At 42.2% G+C, this 20562-nt stretch overlaps 1 protein-coding gene across 1 annotated transcript in view; it reads left to right on the forward strand.

Annotated features, from left to right (window-relative positions):
• gabra2a (gamma-aminobutyric acid type A receptor subunit alpha2a) overlaps nucleotides 1-6960 on the forward strand; it is a 49019-nt gene extending 42059 nt beyond the window's left edge. Inside the window, exon 10 of the mRNA XM_075448559.1 lies at nucleotides 3800-6960. Within this exon, the coding sequence (XP_075304674.1) occupies nucleotides 3800-4099 (300 nt within the window). The 3' untranslated portion in view covers nucleotides 4100-6960. The remainder of the gene's footprint in view (nucleotides 1-3799) is intronic.
• The last annotated feature ends 13602 nt before the right edge of the window (nucleotides 6961-20562 follow it).

Raw genomic sequence — 20562 nt, forward strand, 5'->3', positions numbered from 1 at the left:
TACGGGGGGGGACACAACGTTACCGTTCGATGCAGCCTTAGAAAGTGTTTTAAGTAGCTAAGAACGCAAGTTTACTTTTATTTTACTTTTTTTTCTTCTTCTTCCTCGTCGAATTTCTGTCGCTCTACATATGTCATCTGGTATAAGTGATACAATTGGCTATGAATCGCGCGCAAAGCAGCATGGGAAGAACCAGACGCCATTTGATAGACATTCGTAGCGCCCAATAAACGGCTCTAGGCATTCGTAAACCACGCCTCAAATACGAGAAAATGCACACCTAGTTCCCAGACCACCATCTCATCCAGAAGCCAGGCGTCAGCCAGGCTATCATCGAGGCGCCAGAACAGAGAAAAGCCGTGCCCGTGTGGATGGTGCGCAGGGACCGCTGAGTGGGGGGGCAGCCGGCCGCCTGGAGGCCGCAGAGCGAAGTGGTCGGGCGGGGGTGCAGGGCTGGATAGCCTGGAGGTATGAAGGAGCTGCTCCTTCCACTGCCCTGTAGGCCAGCACCAGAGAACCACAGTTGGTCGAACAGGGTCACACCCAGAGTCCTCGCAGTACGAGTTGACGTCACCACGGAGTCACCATGGTGATGGGCAGGTCTCTGAACGGGAGAAACACCAGCTCAGTCTCAGGTTGAGCTTAAGGTGATACATCTACATCCACCCCGAGATGTCTGCCAGGCACGCAGCAATGCCTCCACTGGGGCGTCAGAAGGGGGAAAAGACAGAATCAGCTGGGTGTCGTCTGCATAGCAGCGGCAGGAAAAGTTATGGGAGTGGAGTTTAAAATCAGTTCTATAAAGGACAGGAAGCCAATGGAGGGAGTTGAGAACAGGAGTGATGTGCTTAAAACTGTTAAAACAGTGTTAACACTGTGTTAAAACGGTGTTAAAATGGTGTTAAAACTGTTAAAACTGTGTTAAAACGCACATCTGTACTTTACACACTTCTGTTTGTGCAATTTCCCTCAGGCTGAGTGCAATATTTTAGCAACACTTTTGCACTAAGTGCATTTTATTTATTTTTTTATATTCTTGATTCCGAGTGCTGGCACATAGCACTTCCGTACCGTTTTTATATTGTACAGTCTGTATAGCTTTATATCTGTATAGTTTGAATATCTAGCAATCTAGCAATGTTGACCGGAAGTCGAGGAACGACATTTCGTTGTCAAAACTCACGTGTGATTTTTGTGCAATGACAATAAAAGAAAGTCTAAGTCTTAAAACTGTGTTCTGTTGAACGGAGGACACCTGTCCTCTTCGTTTCCAGGGAAACAACTGAAACCAGAACCTAACCCGACAGTTTGGTCAAACGCTGCTGATTTGAAACGTGAAAACGCAACACGGCTGTGGTGGCTGGAGGTGAAATATATGGTGATATTTAGAGAGAAGCCTGATCTGTGTTTGCTCAGATGAGTAACACAGGCTGCAGCTTTTTATAGCCAGTAGGACAGAAAGTGCCCTCTCCTCATTAGTCACCACGGCAGCCCTGAACCCTCTTCATGAGGACCGAGGCTGAAATAAATCAGTTTTAGGAGAAGTGTAGGAGGTGGAGTTAGAGGATGGTGTTCTGCCTGCTACCATCAGGTAGTTTTCTGTGTACCAAATTTATTTTATTTTTTTACTTTGATTTATAGAAATGTGCTTTTCTGTACACTTTTAAGGCATCAAATGCATATGTTTTGTATGTTTTTCTTTGAATCCATCTGTATTTTTCAGCAGCTCTGACTCTTATCCACATTGTAATGTGATCCGATCAGTTTTTTACTCTTGTGAACCGTCTGAAATTGCATGAAAACTCGTGTAATAAAAGCCTGTGAGCAACAGACTTTTACAAAATAAAAGCCAAAATAAAAACCCGGTTCGAGTCCCGCATCGGACGGCCCTGTGCTGCGTGTTGTTCCCCCTCTCTCTGCCCCCTGCTTCCTGTCTCTCTGAACTTTCCATTAAAGGCACAAAAGCTAAAAAAAATAATTATAATTAAAAAAAATTTAGTTTTTGAAAAAAAAAAACCTAACATCTACGTTAATGCGCGATAAAATATTTATCAGTGTTAAATAATTAAAAAGTTAACGCGATAATAACGAGTTAACTCGCCCAGCCCTAGAAATGACCGTAAATACCCTGCGTCTCTCCTAATGACAGCTGGGATAGGCTACAGCCCCCCCCCCCCAGATATAGGAAATGGATGGATGGATGGAATCTATAATCATACCATCAGCAAAATCGTGCTTTTTTATTTGATCATCAGGACTTTCGAGGTCTAGAATTGCATTTACGATGTCACATTCAGAGCATAAGTTCTGATGTTTCACATCTACGAGCTCAGAGAAGGAGATGCGTTGAAGAGAAGGAGTATGTGTTGCTGCACAAACCCGGCTCACAAGGAAGTGTAATCAGACGGAAATCTCAACTGTTACCTTATCAGTGCTGCGGAGAGAGATTATATCGAGCGCTCTGGGTATGTTTGGAGTGGGAGAAATGAGCAGCAGTTGTTGAAAACAACACCTTGTTGTCAGCTGTTAAGCTTTGGTTGTATCACAACTGAAGGCTGGATCCTTCCCCGTAGCCATGTTGGTGTGACCAAAACCAGACGAATGCAGCAAAATGTTCAAATGTTCAAAGTCTGGCTCGTGTAATGCAGTTGGGAGTGGAATTAACTAAAAAACTAACAAGCTTAAAGCTATCGGCACCCATCATAGACAAGACAGGGCTGGTTTATGTGTGTAGAACTTAGAAAATACTGAAGGAAAAGGGTTCAAACAGGTTCAATAAAGATATTTAAATTAGATATCAAATTGAACTCAACAAAGGCACAGGAAACAGCAGAAGTGGCTATAGTTGGGGGTATGATTATCATCAGCAGGATGTTTATTCCATCTGTGCGCAGCATAAATGCATTTCCACACCGTTTGGATCATCAATCAATAGTTATAGTGGACAGTAAATGGATTCCTTGTGCTTGCATGCTGGTTGTCTAGTTAAATGTGTCTTCAATTTACAACCGTAACTCATTATAACTGTGAATTAACGTAGTCCAAAGAGCCAGAAAATCCCACAAAAAGCAGTTTAAAACGGTTTGTCTTAAGGCGAGACACTACAGGTGAATAGGGTAATATTTTAAAATAATACATATCACCATGAAACTTCCTCAGTTGATTACTTATACAAGTATGAAAAGAAATTGTATTACAAGTTTTAGAAATTTGTATGTTTAATTATGCAAAATATGCATTATCTCGTTAAATATGCGCACATTTGCATATATTTCCGGAAGCTAGATCTGAACATATGATAAAGCCAGGTGCAAAATTATTTCTGCATTTTGTTCACACACAAAATGAAAACAAAATTACAGAGGGATTTCAGGATATCTGATTTAATTTCCTAGGAAATCAAAATATACTGCCCATAGCCTCAAAAACATCAATTGTCGCCATATTTTTTTATTATGTCACATAAATCAGGCCAGGAATGATTAATCAACACATCCTTCCGTAAATATCTTCATAATACTGCTAAGTGTTTAACTGGAAAGTTTGGTGTTAGTAGGTGCTCCATAGGCTGAGATACTGATACTTTTTGGTAAATTCGGGCGAAACGTGCTGCCGCGAGTAAACGAAATGTAATAAAATAAACATTTTAATTTATATTTTCAACGTTTTCTTTATAGCAGGCTGAAAGAACACATGTTGAAGGAGTAGACTGGCCCAAAATCTCAAAATTGACCACTGTTAAACATGCCACACATAGGATGTTTGAGTAACAAAAGGCCTCTGACCCTTTTCCCTGCAGAAAAAAGAAGCCGCTGTCATGAAGAAAAACAACGCCTACGCTGTGGCCGTGGCCAACTACGCACCCAACATCACCAAAGACTCCACGCTGCCCACCATTTCCAAGTGTGGCCTGAACGAGCCCAACAAAAACACAACAGAAACCAAGCCCGAGCAGAACAAGAAGACCTTCAACAGCGTCAGTAAGATCGACCGCATCTCCCGGATCATGTTCCCGGTGCTTTTCGGGAGTTTTAACCTCGTCTATTGGGCCACTTACCTGAACAGAGAACCGGTTATTAAAGACCGGCCAACAGATTAGTTTTGTCCTTGGGTATAAGTCCTCCTGTAGTCCCACTACTTTGCTGTTCATCCCCTTAAAAAGCTCTGATAATAATCACTCTACACCTGCTCAGCACCAAACAGCAGAAAGACAAGTTACCTGGTTCAGATATGAAGCACAAAGCGGCTAAAGAGCCAGAAATTTTTGTTACATGTATTTGAGACCAAATTAAAACTAAACAATTATGAAATTTGATTTGATTACAGTAGTTTTGTGTGAGCTAATGACATCTAGAAAGACTAGAAAGAGTGCTACAGGGGAGTGAAGCTTACAATATTTATCGTAATATAACAAGCTAGCAAGTCTTATTAAGCTAATGTCCAATGTGGCTCGTAACAAATGTTCTTTTTTAAAGACCTCCGATATTCAGAGCAGCTGTAAGTGAAACAGTATGTTGTATTCTGATGTATTCCCAGTATTCTGATGTAGCATTGCAGGTAAATTTAGCTAATATGCTGACATATCATCTTTAGCGCGCCAGTGAATCGGAGCTAGCTAACACGAGCTAACTGAAAAATGCTAGCTAGCTTAATTTTCTAGCTGGTTGGCTAAATTGTGGTTGGACTGAAAAAATTTAAAGATGTTTTTTATGAACAATATATGGAAACACCAAGCTAACATAAATACACAAAGCTGTTGCTTTACACTTTGACACACCTTCTGAATTTAATTGGATATTAATCTTCCTCTTTTTAGAAGGGCTTTCATTGTGAGGGAAATGCATGCCTATCACGTGCAACAGCTGGAGTTATGAAAGATGTACGGCCGACATTATGAGCCGATAAAGTGCGTATTAGGTTGTACGTTGGGTTTAGCAGAGAAGAGACGACAAGGAAGGAGTTTATCTCACCTAGAAACTTCCCATGCATGCTTTAGTTTTAAAGTTATGCTTTGTTTTAAATCACATTTTACTTTGATTTTCGCTCACTGTTTGGGTAAGTTCACGGAAACGTCACGGCTTCCCTAAAAACAGACCCCCACCCCCCACAACACCTTCTAAATTTCTGCCCTCTGAAATACATTACTGTTAAAATTGGGTCAGGAATAAGAAAACTAACAAAAAAAAGATAGAAAAAAAATGGAGAAAATGTGAAATAGTGTTGTGTTTATGCTGATTTATGCACAAATACAACACTTTTTTTTTTTTTTTTACCACCACTGAAGTGGACAGAAACAGCCTCTAAAGGCAACAAACATAGTTATACAACATGGTTATTTTACATTTCTAGAAACTAAGGATATAAACTGTTTCACATGTTACCATTTTGCATTTCATAAAGCCTCTCTGGCAATATGAATATGTGCCTTATCAACCATGTAAGCAACATGTACTACGCTTGTTACCGGGGGATTCCATGTGGCACACCAGATTATCCAGAAAGGCAAAAACATTCCATTGGCACCGTCCCAACTCCGTAACTTCAACATTTTCCTAGGATTTTTCCAAAATGGTTCTTATCTCTCGCCAGCAAATTTGAGAATCACATTTGTTATTGTGTAGCGGCAAAGATACATCGTTATGATGCAGCAGTCCAGGTACCTAACTCCTTCCTCAGGTGGAAAAACATTTTTCCAGTAGAAATATTAAAAATAATCACACTTAAATGGTGAGGAGAGCTTCACTCTGGCACACCAACATTTATATCAGTAAAATAATATAATGTGTCATTTATACGGCGTCAAATCCCAATAAATGTCCTCTGAAGACACTTTAGAGATGCAGTCCAATCCGCTGTGAAATAATGTTAATCCAATTAAAGTACAAATCAGTCCACTTCATGCAATGCCAGTTCAAAAGATGCTGCCGACAGATTATACTGAAACTTTTCTTTGATTCGATCCCCCTTCCTGAGTGTGTTTGTGGTTATTCGTTGTTTCTAGAGGTGTAAAATGCTGCGTTTTCATCTGGTGACAGGTTAGCTACAGCTAACGTGCTAACGTGCTAACAAGGGTAATAACGGCAGGCCAGGCATCCGCATTACAGATGCCAGAATAATAAACAAACAGTCGTTTTGAGTGAATTTAGCAGGTCAAAAAGAGTGTTCCTTTGCACACATTTTCTATCACACCGACTGGAAGTCATTTCTAAGCTGTTTTTAAAGGTTTAGTCCTTTAAAAAGTACCAAATGCATCACAGCTGGGTGTTTAAATAGCATCTAATTAACGGTGCTCTTCAGTCTCCACATACATTAACTCACCTTCTGGACCCATTAATGCACAACTTGGAATATACCCCCCCCCACACAGTTTAACCACCATGGCATCCAGGTGCTTTGCGGCTCACTCTGTAGCTTTTGTACAGCTTTTAAACTGTTTTCCACTTTGACTCCCTCCCAGTCAGCAGCACACTGTGAAACACCGTTCTGACTGAGTGTTTGTACGAAATATTTACCGTCCGTCTCAATGTGTTGAAGCATCTTTGTGTTCATGTATTTTTTGTTTATTGAAATGTAGCACGAAAAATGGACTTTTGCAGTTTTTTTGTTTTGTGTGCACCCCCTCAGAAGAGGACACTGTGTCAGTAACTCACTGAATTTTGTGTTTGTACGTGAAATTACAATTATTGAAACTTTTTTTTAAATGTTTTTCCTGCCAAAAATACTCCTTATGTGTATTTCTCATATGTCTATAAATATATAAATCTAAATCTATATATATATACATAGACATATAGATATGTATATGTACATTTAAGTACACTGTGCTTTGTTTATCTCACTTTTCCACTTCAGTGTCCTGTAGTGAAAAATCTGTATTTTTCTTTCTACGATGGTGCGGAGAAGCTTCATACGATCACTGTAACCGACTTACTTAGTGAAATAAAAATCATTGAAAAACTATTTTAAACCACGAGTTATGATGAATGCCTTTACCTTGACACAATAACTTCTTATGTTTTTAAGAAGTCTTTCATTTCGGGGAACATGTGTCGGATGGCTTTATCTGGAAGGACGGACACGTGACCACTTGGCAGTAACTTCTATTTGGGAAAGACCGGAGCGCACATCGTGCACATCGTCATTAGCGCGCCCAGGCTACAGCACAGAAAACTTCTCTCTGGTCAAGCCAGCCCCCAACTTTAAAGTGCGCCTGTAGTCAGACCTTTAATGTGAAAGCATTAAGCCTGATTTATGGTCATCTACGGAGAACCACGGAGACGCTGTCCTATCTATCCGTCGAGGAGACGGAGACCAGCGGAGACCGCAAGGGTTGTGATTGGTCGGCTCCAACTCCAACAACAGTCTTTGGCTGTGTTCGAAACCGCATACTACATACTACATACTACATACTTCCATACTTCCATACTTCCATACTTCCATACTTCCGTACTACATACTACATACTACCATACTACATACTCATCGATCAGACAGTATGCAGAGCGTTTACCCACAATGCATTTCGCTCCTGCCCGAGCCGAAATCAGCCGGCCTGAAGCTGATTTCTCTTAAGCTCTAAACTCTGTAAACTTTAGCAACATTTGAAACATTTTCAGGAGAGAAAGTAGTCGTTTAGATCCCCAACGTGTTGAAAACCTGACAAAATACTGGCTGTTTACCATTTTGTTCCCACGAATTCGGCGCTACTAAAGCTAGCCGCAGTGAGCAACGCACTTCCTGTTATTTTCCCAAAATAAAATACCCGTTGCCTTTTATCATAGGGAAAGCCATTACGATACAATTGGTGCTTTTGTTTTGAAAACAGGAAGTGAACCTACCCTCGTTGTAGCTAGCTTGAAACTGCCGTTTTTGACAGGAAATGACGATCGGCGACGTCACGTTACGTTGCATCTTGGGTAGTTTGAGTATGAGTAGTAACCTCATGATGCATACCCAACATTTCGGAGAATCTAGTGTGCATCCGGGAACTTCTCGCTTACTCAAACTCGCATACTAACTCAGAAAGTTAGTAGGAGTAGTAGGAGTAGTATGCGGTTTCGAACACAGTCTTTCTCTCTCGGTCGCCATCATTCACTGTGAGGAGTGGAACGGAGCCGGAAATTAAACAATCAATCAACGACTTTCACCATAGATGTCGCAAGATTGTGTCGTCTAACGTAGCGACGCCTACTGATCGGGAGGTGAACTGCCTTGGGTATCCGACATCCTGACGGAGAACTTCGAAAGGATTATTAGCCTCTGCGTGACCACAGAGTCGGATTGGCGGATAGCGACGGAGTGGCATACAGAACAGAGGCCTTTAATCGCAGCTCATCATGCAGAAGCCAACAAACAGGTAGAATAATTTCTTTAAACCGTCAAAGATGGAGACTTTTAGCTCTCACACCGTTTAATCTGCAGCTCCTGAAGAACGCAGGCTGCTGTATCAGGTGTGTTCACAAACACCAGGAATTATCCCTGGTGTGCTTTGCTGTTCACATCCAACCAAAGGATGCCTCACAAAAGACTTATGACGAATGCTGTGTGTTGTGGGATAAATGCTTTCGTTGGAGCTGAGGAGTCGATCTATAAGGACCAGCTCAGAGGTCATTAAAGAGTCTAAACAGCAGCAGGAGGTCTGAGATATAAGTTGGTTCGGACTCCTGTTCCACACTATGAGCAGCACAGCTCGGATGTTCAGAAAAGCAAGAACAAGGCAGAGCAGGGATAAAAAAAACTGAAAGGTTCATCTTCAGTTCAGTTTTATCTATAAAGCTCCAAATCCCAACAAATCAGTCATCTTCAAAGATAGAATTCAGTCGAGAGAACTACAGTCCAGTTCATTGTAAAACAATCATAATCCAATCAAATCCAGCTAAGGAAACCAGCAGATTAACAGAAACTTCTGTCTGATTGGACCCCCGTCCTGAGCTGCACGAGGCGACTGTGGGGAGAAAAAACTCCTTTTAACAGGAAGAAACCTCCATCAGAACCAGAACCAGAACCAGAACCAGGAAGGGCGGCCACCGGCCTCTCATCCTGGACCGTCCCTGCTGCTCTAAGTTAGACGCTTCAGGACATAAAAACAAACAAACCCAAAACAACAACAGCACCGAGTTCTACAGAAACGTGGTTCTGAGTAAAATCGGCCCACGTTACATCTTACGTTCTGTTACCACCTCAGTTCTCTTTTGTTTTCTGACCGTGAAACGACAAAAAGCTTTTTTTTTCTATTCTTTCCTGCTGACGCTGTGTGTGACATCATCAGCCGAGCTGTTGCTAAGCTACAGAAACAGCAGCCGAGCCCGCTGATGGAGGCCTCTGAAGGTTTCTACCACACCTTCCTCTCTGCTGCACTTCAGCTGCTTTATGTTTTATTTAGTCGTCCATCTTTAATGATAATCAATACTGCAGCGTTATCATTTATAATATATTATATTATAATATAATAATATATTATATAATATATTATATAATATATTATATTATATTATATTATATTATATTATATTATATTATATTATATTATATTATATTATATTATATTATAATATATTATAATATAATATAATATATTATAATAATATATAATATGTAATATTTATTCACGAATAAAGCGTGATTGGACTGAACTGGATGTAATTGCAGCAGCTTTACCTGAAGGTAAGATGAGCCCGTTTCAGCGGGTAAATGTTGGCCATCTAAGGTTTTAAAAGCTGCCTTCTTACAACACCTTATACATCCTTTGGTGCCACATAATCGAGCATAACTAAACAGAGTATTATCTCTGTTTACAATTTGTTGCCACTGGGGGGGAAAAAATGCACAATGTGCATCTTTAACTGCATTTGAAGATAAGAGGCATGACATCCAAATCCTTAAAGGTGGTTGGATCAACTGCCCCTCTGAGAGTCCTGCTGAAGAGGCTGTAATCCGGCCCAGTGCAGCATCAACAGCACATCAGCACTTTTCCCTCCACATCTGCGCTTTTTCCTTCCACCTGACTCCCATCTGCGGGGTCAGACCTACGAGCTCTGCACACCGGCAGGAATCAGCCCGTGTGGCTGTTTGTTTCCTCCGCCGCGCATCGCTGCACACTCATACTGTACGTGCACGAAAGCGTGACCTATAAACATCACTGCCGCTGTCAGAGTGGCTCAAAGCGTTCTGCAGGGGAGTCTTAATCTGAGGCGGAGGAGCTTTCTCAGGGTCCGGCTGTAGCCCGGAGCCGGATACTATACTACATACTGCCACAAACGTCCACACTCATCTCTGCACTCTATACACTACTATACTACATACTACATACTTCATACTACATACTGCATATTGCCACAAACGTCCACACTCATCTCTGCACTCAGCCTCTGCATGCAGGCCGATACTATACTACATACTGCATACTGCATACTACATACTGCATACTGCATACTACATACTACATACTGCATACTACATACTACATACTGCATACTACATACTACATACTGCCACAAACGTCCACACTCATCTCTGCACTCAGCCTCTGCATGCAGGCCGATACTATACTACATACTACATACTGCATACTACATACTGCATACTACATACGGCATACTGCATACTACATACTGCATACTACATACGGCATACTGCATACTGCATACGGCATACTGCATACTACATACTGCATACTACATACGGCATACTGCATACTGCATACGGCATACTACATACTGCATACTACATACGGCATACTGCATACTACATACTGCATACTGCATACTATATACGGCATACTGCATACTACATACTGCATACTACATACTGCATACTACATACGGCATACTGCATACTGCATACTGCATACGGCATACTGCATACTACATACTGCATACTACATACGGCATACTGCATACTACATACTGCATACTACATACTGCATACAGCATACTGCATACTACATACTGCATACTGCATACTGCATACTACATACGGCATACTTTATACTACATACGGCATACGGCATACTGCATACTACATACTGCATACTACATACTACATAAGGCATACGGCATACTGCATACTACATACTGCATACTACATACTACATACGGCATACTACATACTGCATACTACATACTACATACTGCATACTACATACTACATACTGCATACTACATACTACATACTGCCACAAACGTCCACACTCATCTCTGCACTCAGCCTCTGCACGCAGGCCGATACTATACTACATACTACATACTGCATACTACATACGGCGTACTGCATACTACATACTACATACTGCCACAAACGTCCACACTCATCTTTGCACTCAGCCTCTGCATGCAGGCCGATACTATACTACATACTACATACTGCATACTACATACGGCGTACTGCATACTACATACTGCATACTACATACTGCATAGTACATACGGCATACTGCATACGGCATACTGCATACTACATACTGCATACTACATACGGCATACTGCATACGGCATACTACATACTGCATACTACATACTACATACTGCATACTACATACTGCATACTACATACTGCATAGTACATACGGCATACTGCATACGGCATACTGCATACTACATACTGCATACTACATACTGCATACTACATACTGCATACTGCATACTACATACGGCATACTGCATACTACATACTGCATACTACATACTGCATACTACATACGGCATACTGCATACTACATACTGCATACTACATACTGCATACTACATACTGCATACTACATACTGCATACTACATACTGCATACTACATACGGCATACTGCATACTACATACTGCATACTACATACGGCATACTGCATACTGCATACGGCATACTGCATACTACATACTGCATACTACATACGGCATACTGCATACTGCATACGGCATACTACATACTGCATACTACATACGGCATACTGCATACTACATACTGCATACTGCATACTATATACGGCATACTGCATACTACATACTGCATACTACATACTGCATACTACATACGGCATACTGCATACTGCATACTGCATACGGCATACTGCATACTACATACTGCATACTACATACGGCATACTGCATACTACATACTGCATACTACATACTGCATACAGCATACTGCATACTACATACTGCATACTGCATACTGCATACTACATACGGCATACTTTATACTACATACGGCATACGGCATACTGCATACTACATACTGCATACTACATACTACATAAGGCATACGGCATACTGCATACTACATACTGCATACTACATACTACATACGGCATACTACATACTGCATACTACATACTACATACTGCATACTACATACTACATACTGCATACTACATACTACATACTGCCACAAACGTCCACACTCATCTCTGCACTCAGCCTCTGCACGCAGGCCGATACTATACTACATACTACATACTGCATACTACATACGGCGTACTGCATACTACATACTACATACTGCCACAAACGTCCACACTCATCTTTGCACTCAGCCTCTGCATGCAGGCCGATACTATACTACATACTACATACTGCATACTACATACGGCGTACTGCATACTACATACTGCATACTACATACTACATACTGCATACTACATACTGCATACTACATACTGCATAGTACATACGGCATACTGCATACGGCATACTGCATACTACATACTGCATACTACATACGGCATACTGCATACGGCATACTACATACTGCATACTACATACTGCATACTGCATACTACATACTGCATACTGCATACTATATACGGCATACTGCATACTACATACTGCATACTACATACTGCATACTACATACGGCATACTGCATACTGCATACTGCATACTACATACTGCATACTACATACTGCATACTGCATACTACATACTCCATACTGCATACTGCATACTGCATACTGCATACTACATACTGCATACTGCATACTATATACGGCATACTGCATACTACATACTGCATACTACATACTGCATACTACATACGGCATACTGCATACTGCATACTGCATACTACATACTGCATACTACATACTGCATACTGCATACGGCATACTGCATACTACATACTACATACTGCATACTGCATACTACATACTGCATACTACATAGTGCATACTGCATACGGCATACTGCATACTACATACTACATACTACATACTGCATACTACATACTGCATACAGCATACTGCATACTACATACTGCATACTGCATACTGCATACTACATACGGCATACTTTATACTACATACGGCATACGGCATACTGAATACTACATACTGCATACTAGATACTGCATACTACATACTACATAAGGCATACGGCATACTGCATACTACATACTGCATACTACATACTACATACGGCATACTGCATACTGCATACTACATACTGCATACGGCATACGGCATACTGCATACTGCATACTGCATACTACATACTACATACGGCATACGGCATACTGCATACTACATACTGCATACTACATACTACATACGGCATACGGCATACTGCATACTACATACTGCATACTACATACTACATACGGCATACTGCATACTACATACTACATACTACATACTGCATACTACATACTACATACGGCATACGGCATACTGCATACTACATACTGCATACTACATACTACATACGGCATACGGCATACTGCATACTGCATACTGCATACTACATACTGCATACTGCATACTGCATACTACATACTGCATACTACATACTGCATACTGCATACTACATACTGCATACTACATACTGCATACTACATACTGCATACTACATACTACATACTGCATACTACATACTACATACTGCATACTACATACTGCATACTACATATTACATACTGCATACTACATACTACATACTGCATACTACATACTCATCGATCAGACAGTATGCAGAGCGTTTACCCACAATGCATTTCGCTCCTGTCCGAGCCGAAATCAGCCGGCCTGAAGCTGATTTCCCTTAAGCTCTAAACTCTGTAAACTTTAGCAACATTTGAAACATTTTCAGGTGAGAAAGTAGTCGTTTAGATCCCCAACGTGTTAAAAACCTGACAAAATACCGGCTGTTTACAATTTTGTTCCCACGAATTCGGCGCCACTAAAGCTAGCCGCAGTGAGCAACGCACTTGTTATTTTCACAAAATAAAATAGCTGTTGCCTTTTATCATAGGGAAAGCCATTACCATACAACTGGTGCTTTTGTTTTGAAAACAGGAAGTGAACCTACCCTCGTTGTAGCTAGCTTGAAACTGCCGTTTTGACAGGAAATGACGATCGGCGACGTCACGTTACGTTGCATCTTGGGTAGTTTGAGTATGAGTAGTAACCTCATGATGCATACCCAACATTTAGGAGAATCTAGTATGCATCCGGGAACTTCTGCTTACTCAAACTCACATACTAACTCAAAAAGTTAGTAGGAGTAGTAGGAGAAGTATGCAGTTTCAAACACAGCCAATATGTTTAAGGTGAAACCCACAATGGAAACAGCATTAAATTACATTATTTACAGTTTATTAACAGCGAACATGCGGGTAACATTAATCATTCATTTATTCAGCTTCCATCATCAGCTCTAAATGGAAAACCCACCATTTCACTGCTTTTTTTGGTGAATTTACTGATAATTCAATTCAAATTTCATCGTACTCTATTTTGATGGAAGCCTGGCTGGAGGCGAAAAGCATAAAAAGCTGGAGGTGGACAGGAAGAACGAGGCTCTGTTAGGATTTATAATGTAGCTGCAACACTGTGGGGATGAATAATAACATTAGAATGAACTACTGTTCGTACAGTTTGTACTAAAATGGGAATAAAAAGGATTCAGCATGTTGTCAACAGACTACCACAGGTTTATGGAAACGTGGAAGAAAAATAATAAGAAGCCACACCTTTGAGAACATTATCCACATACCAGATAAACAAAACCAGGAGAATAAACTTGATAAACTATGAATAAATGAAGCAGAAATAAGAGTAAAGTTGACCCAATCTAAAGGATTAAAGAGAAAATGTCAAGGATCAACTCAACTTTTACAAGATTAAATTTGGATCCTTGACATTAAACCAAAGATTAGAGCATAAAGATCAAATATATCTACAAACCGTGCTTCAGTAACGAAGAAAAAGTCTTTCTTTGAGCTCATAAACACAGGGTGGTGACAAGAATTAGAGCCGCTTGTGTTCAGGGGGAGAAACCCCAAAAACAGAAGCTATTAGCAGCTTTCCAGCTGAGATAGCTGCTAACTGGTCGTGATGGTACAGATGTTTCCAGCTGCACATACTGCAGAGAAGATATCCTGAAACGGGCTCAATGAGCATCAGAAGGCAGGAACCGGGCTGGGCTGATTCATTCTCTTTGACATGACGTGGCTGGACAGATGTGTGCGCCTCGTTTCCCTGGAGAACCAGGATGCACCATGGGAGGCGACACCGAAGCGTTGCTGGTGATCAGCTCCTCCCCTTCTGATGGCCTCTCTCAGCAGGATGACGTAAATGTGCTTCAGGGAGAGTTTGAACATCGAGGTTGAGGTTTGGACTCCAGATATCAGTCAGAATCTGTGGATGTTCTGGACAGAAAAGTAATAATATAATAATAATAATACATTTAATTTTAAAAAAGCGCCTTTCTCAACGCTCAAGGACACTTTACAACACATTAAAAAACACAATAAATAAAATAACACAAGTTAAAAAAGAGGCTAGAGGGAGAATGCAGCTTGAAACAGATGGGTTTTGAGTTTTGATTTGAAGAGGGGTAAAGAGTCAATGTTGCGGATATCTGGTGGGAGTGAGTTCCAGAGTTGGGGAGCAGAGCGACTGAAAGCTCTGCTCCCCATGGTGCTGAGACGGGCAGAGGGCACAGAAAGGTGGAAGGAGGAGGATGACCTGAGGGAGCGAGATGGGATGGCAATGGCGAGGAGATCAGACAGATACGAGGGGGCGAGGTTGTGGATGGCCTTGAATGTGTACAGTAGGGTTTTGAAAGTAATTCTGAATTTGACCGGGAGCCAGTGAAGCTGCTGGAGGACGGGCGTGATATGGTGAAAGGAGGGGGTACTGGTGATGATGCGGGCTGCAGAGTTTTGAACCAGTTGAAGCTTATGAAGGGATTTGTGAGGGACACCGAAAAGGAGTGAGTTGCAATAATCTATGCGGGAGGTGACGAGGCTGTGGACCAGGACAGCAGTGGTGTGAGGAGTGAGAGAGGGGCGGAGACGATTACTGTTACGTAGATGAAAATATGCAGACCGGGTAATGTTATTGGTGTGGGAGTGGAAAGAAAGTGTGCTGTCGAGGATGACACCCAGACTCTTAACCTGAGGGGAGGGGGACACGGTGGAGCTGTCTATGGTGAGGGAAAAACTGTCAACTTTGGAAAGGGTGGATTTGGTGCCAACAAGGAGGAGTTCCGTTTTATCACTGTTGAGTTTAAGGAAGTTTGCAGTGAACCAGGATTTAATCTCAGAGGCAGTGGGTGAGGGAGGAGGGAGGGAGACCGGCGTCAGGTTTACTGGACAGATAGAGCTGGGTGTCATCCGCGAAGCAGTGGAAATGTATACCAAATTTTCGAAAAATATTGCCAAGTGGGAGGAGGTAGATGATGAAGAGGAGGGGCCCCAGGACGGAGCCCTGGGGAACACCTGAAGTGACAGGGGAGGGCTGAGAGGAGAAGGACTTGAGCTGTATGAACTGAGTGCGGCCTGTGAGGTAGGAGTGAAACCAGTGCAGGGGGGTGCTGGTGATGCCTAAGGAGGAGAGTCTATTGAGGAGGATGGGGTGAGAAATGGTGTCAAAAGCTGCACTTAGATCGAGGAGGATGAGAATGGAGATGACACCGGAGTCAGCTGCCATGAGGAGGTCGTTGGTGATCTTGATAAGGGCTGTTTCTGTGCTGTGGCATGGACGGAAACCAGACTGGAATTGTTCATAAAGGCTGTACTTGGTGAGATGGGAGTGAAGTTGGGAAGCAACATTTTTTTCCAGGATTTTCGAGATGAAAGGAAGGTGAGAAATGGGGCGGAGGTTATTAAAATCGTTGGGGTCTGAACCAGGTTTTTTCAGGGACTGACAGCTGCAGACTTGAAGAGAGCGGGAACAATTCCAGTGGACAGTGAGGAATGGATGATGGCTGATACGAGGGGGAGCAGAGAGGGAAGGCAGGATTTGACCAGGACTGTAGGGAGGGGGTCAAGAAGACAAGAAGAGGGTTTGGACTTAATGATGAGGTCTGATATTACCGAAGGATGTGGGAGATCAAAGCTGTAAAATGGTTGACAGGGTGGTAGAAGATCAGAGGAGGGGAGGGAGGAGAGAATTGCAGGTTTCGGAGGAGTAGAGGTGGGGGGGAGTAGGGAGTCAGGGGGTTTAAAGATGCTGTTGAATACGGAAAAAAGAGTCTTGGTGCTGCTTGCATTAGAGCAGATAAGTCCGGAGTAATATTGTGTTTTAGCATGAGAGATGGAGTCCTGAGAGCTGAGCTGAGTAAATGTCTTTATGGATGGAGAGACCAGATTTCCTGTATAGTCGTTCAAGCTGTCGATATTTAGATTTCATGGAGCGAAGATCAGGAGTGAACCAGGGAGCAGACCGAGTAAAGAAAACAGAACGGGATTTGACAGGAGCAAGTGAGTTGAGAATGTTAGTAAGACCATTGTTGTATTGGGTGGCAAGAGCATCAGGGGTGGAAGAAGAATCCAGAGTCAGGGTAGCAATATGGGAAGAGAGGGAGTCCAGGTTAATGTCCTTGATGTTGCGGAAAGAGATGACACGGCGTGGTTTGGAAATGGTGAGGCGGAGAGTGACATTAAATGAGAGGAGGAAGTGGTCCGTAATATGGAGTTCATCAGCAGTCAGTTGGAGGGGGTAAGACCAGAGCAGCAAATTAAGTACAGGGTGTGACCTTTTATGTGTGTGGGGAAGTCAGAGAACTGTTTGAGGCCAAAACTATCAAGTGATGAAGAAAAGTCTATGGTGAGGGGAAGAGCAGTATTGTCCATATGTATGTTGAAATCCCCCAGCAGAATTATATAAGGTGAGAGAGTGGAGAGGTGAATGAGGAGGGCAGATAATTCATTTAAGAAGTCTTTGTGAGGCTTAGGGGGACGATAGACTGTGGCAACGATAATGGGGGTGGGTTCAGAAATTGGACAGACAAGGCATTCCAATGAGGAAAGAGGTGGCACAGCCACCGGGAGGACCTTCCACTTCTCGCGGTAAAGAATCGCGAGACCGCCTCCGCGACCCGATCCACGAGGTTTACAGGAGTAAACAAACCCTGGAGGAATAGAGTCATTGAGCTGGGAAAAGTCACCAGGAACTTGCCAAGTCTCATTTAAGCAGAGAAAGTCAAACTTATGGTCCGTTAGGATATCCTGGATGAGACGTCCTTTGCCCGTGAGGGAGCGAATGTTCAGGAGACCGAAGTTAACACCGGAGTTGTCATGGCTGAGAGGAGCGTTTGCCGACCTAGCCAGGCTGGCTAACACGTTGTGATTAACAGTCCGGTCGGTGTTTCTCGGTGCCTGGCGAGTGGAGGACCAAAAGGAGGTAATCCCTTTGGAGCTGTCAAAGTGGAAGCCCCGCCGAGTAGCGGCAACAAAACACGCCAGCGTTCACTCAGCCCGGCTCACTCCTGGACTGGAGTGAGCCGTCCAACTGTGGATGCCCCACCGAGCAACTTAAACCGAGCAAACTGAAGAAAACACGTCAGCCTGGAAAGGCCATTCATCCATCATCTTCCACTCATCTCAGAAGGTCAAGTAAAGCCAAGCCAAGCCAAGTAAAGTTCTGTATCCCACCACAATAGTCCAAAGTAATCAGAGTAATCAGAGGAGTAATCAGAGTAATCAGAGTAACTATCGTTGGTTAAAACATCAGAATCCCAAATCAGACTTTTGTTGTCACATATCTTAAATCAGCTCATCAGAACTAAAAATGTCAGCTTTGATGAGTTTTTTCAGATCACGCCGCTGCCCTGCACACATTAATTACCCGCTGAGGTAATTAGCACTGATAGCTGCTCCTGGCACACACAGTTTCTCTGACACCATCAGTGTGTAAAGTGCAAACCAACCCGCAGCCTCTGATTAGCAGCTTTATATAATTAGAGTTTCAGCATCGGCCCGAGAGATCGTTACAAAGCTTTTATTATGAGGGAATAATCTGAATCTCCCTCCTCACTCACCGGCGGGCTCAGTGGATTTTATCGGGTGTGCACCAACCGTTTGTATTTCACATGGATACAAGTCTGCCATTTTCAACTTTGGATTGGACATAAAATCAGAGTGTCGGGAGCTTATTGAATATTGACAGAGGTGCAGCACTGTGAATGCTTCATGCTGCGATGTGTAAGAAGATTAAATCCTTTTACATTTGTAGAATACAAACAATGAGACTGAGAGCGCGTTGAAAGATGAAGCTGGAATTATTTTTCATGCCACCGAACTGTCATGAACATGTTTTTAGTTTTGTTTTATCACGTTTTAGTTTCTCATGCTTTGGTGTTTAGTCTTTAGTTTTGCCATTGTTTTCCCCAAAGTTTCTCTTTCCTCAGCCACCATGTTCAGGTCATTAGTTTCACTCACGTCACCTGAACTCGTTTTCATCACCCACAGTACTTAGGTTCCCTGTTTTCTCAAAGTCATTGTGAGATGCTTCCACCTTGCACATTCACCCTTCACGCCACGCCACGCCACGCCACGCCACGCCACGCCACGCCAGGCCACGCCACGCCACGCCAGGCCAGGCCACGCAACGCCAAGCCAAGGACAAAACATGTCCAAGTCACGATCATGTTTTGTTTCCACAGTTTCGTTCTTGTCATCCGGCTCAGCCGCGCCTTATGTTAACCTTGTTAACCGTGTTCTGTTTTTGATTAAAGGATAACTGCGTACCAAACATACCAAATTACATACCAAACATACCAAATTGCATACCAAACATACCAAATTACATACCAAACATACCAAATTACATACCAAACATACCAAATTGCATACCAAACATACCAAATTGCATACCAAACATACCAAATTGCATACCAAACATACCAAATTACATACCAAACATACCAAATTGCATACCAAACATACCAAATTGCATACCAAACATACCAAATTGCATACCAAACATACCAAATTGCATACCAAACATACCAAATTACACACCAAACATAGCAAATTACATACCAAACATACCAAATTGCATACCAAACATACCAAATTGCATACCAAACATACCAAATTGCATACCAAACATACCAAATTACACACCAAACATACCAAATTACATACCAAACATACCAAATTGCATACCAAACATACCAAATTGCATACCAAACATACCAAATTGCATACCAAACATACCAAATTGCATACCAAACATACCAAATTACATACCAAACATACCAAATTGCATATCAAACATACCAAATTGCATACCAAACATACCAAATTGCATATCAAACATACCAAATTGCATACCAAACATACCAAATTGCAT

The sequence above is a fragment of the Odontesthes bonariensis genome, chromosome 17 (genome assembly GCF_027942865.1).
Source record: "Odontesthes bonariensis isolate fOdoBon6 chromosome 17, fOdoBon6.hap1, whole genome shotgun sequence".
Lineage (NCBI taxonomy): Eukaryota > Metazoa > Chordata > Actinopteri > Atheriniformes > Atherinopsidae > Odontesthes > Odontesthes bonariensis.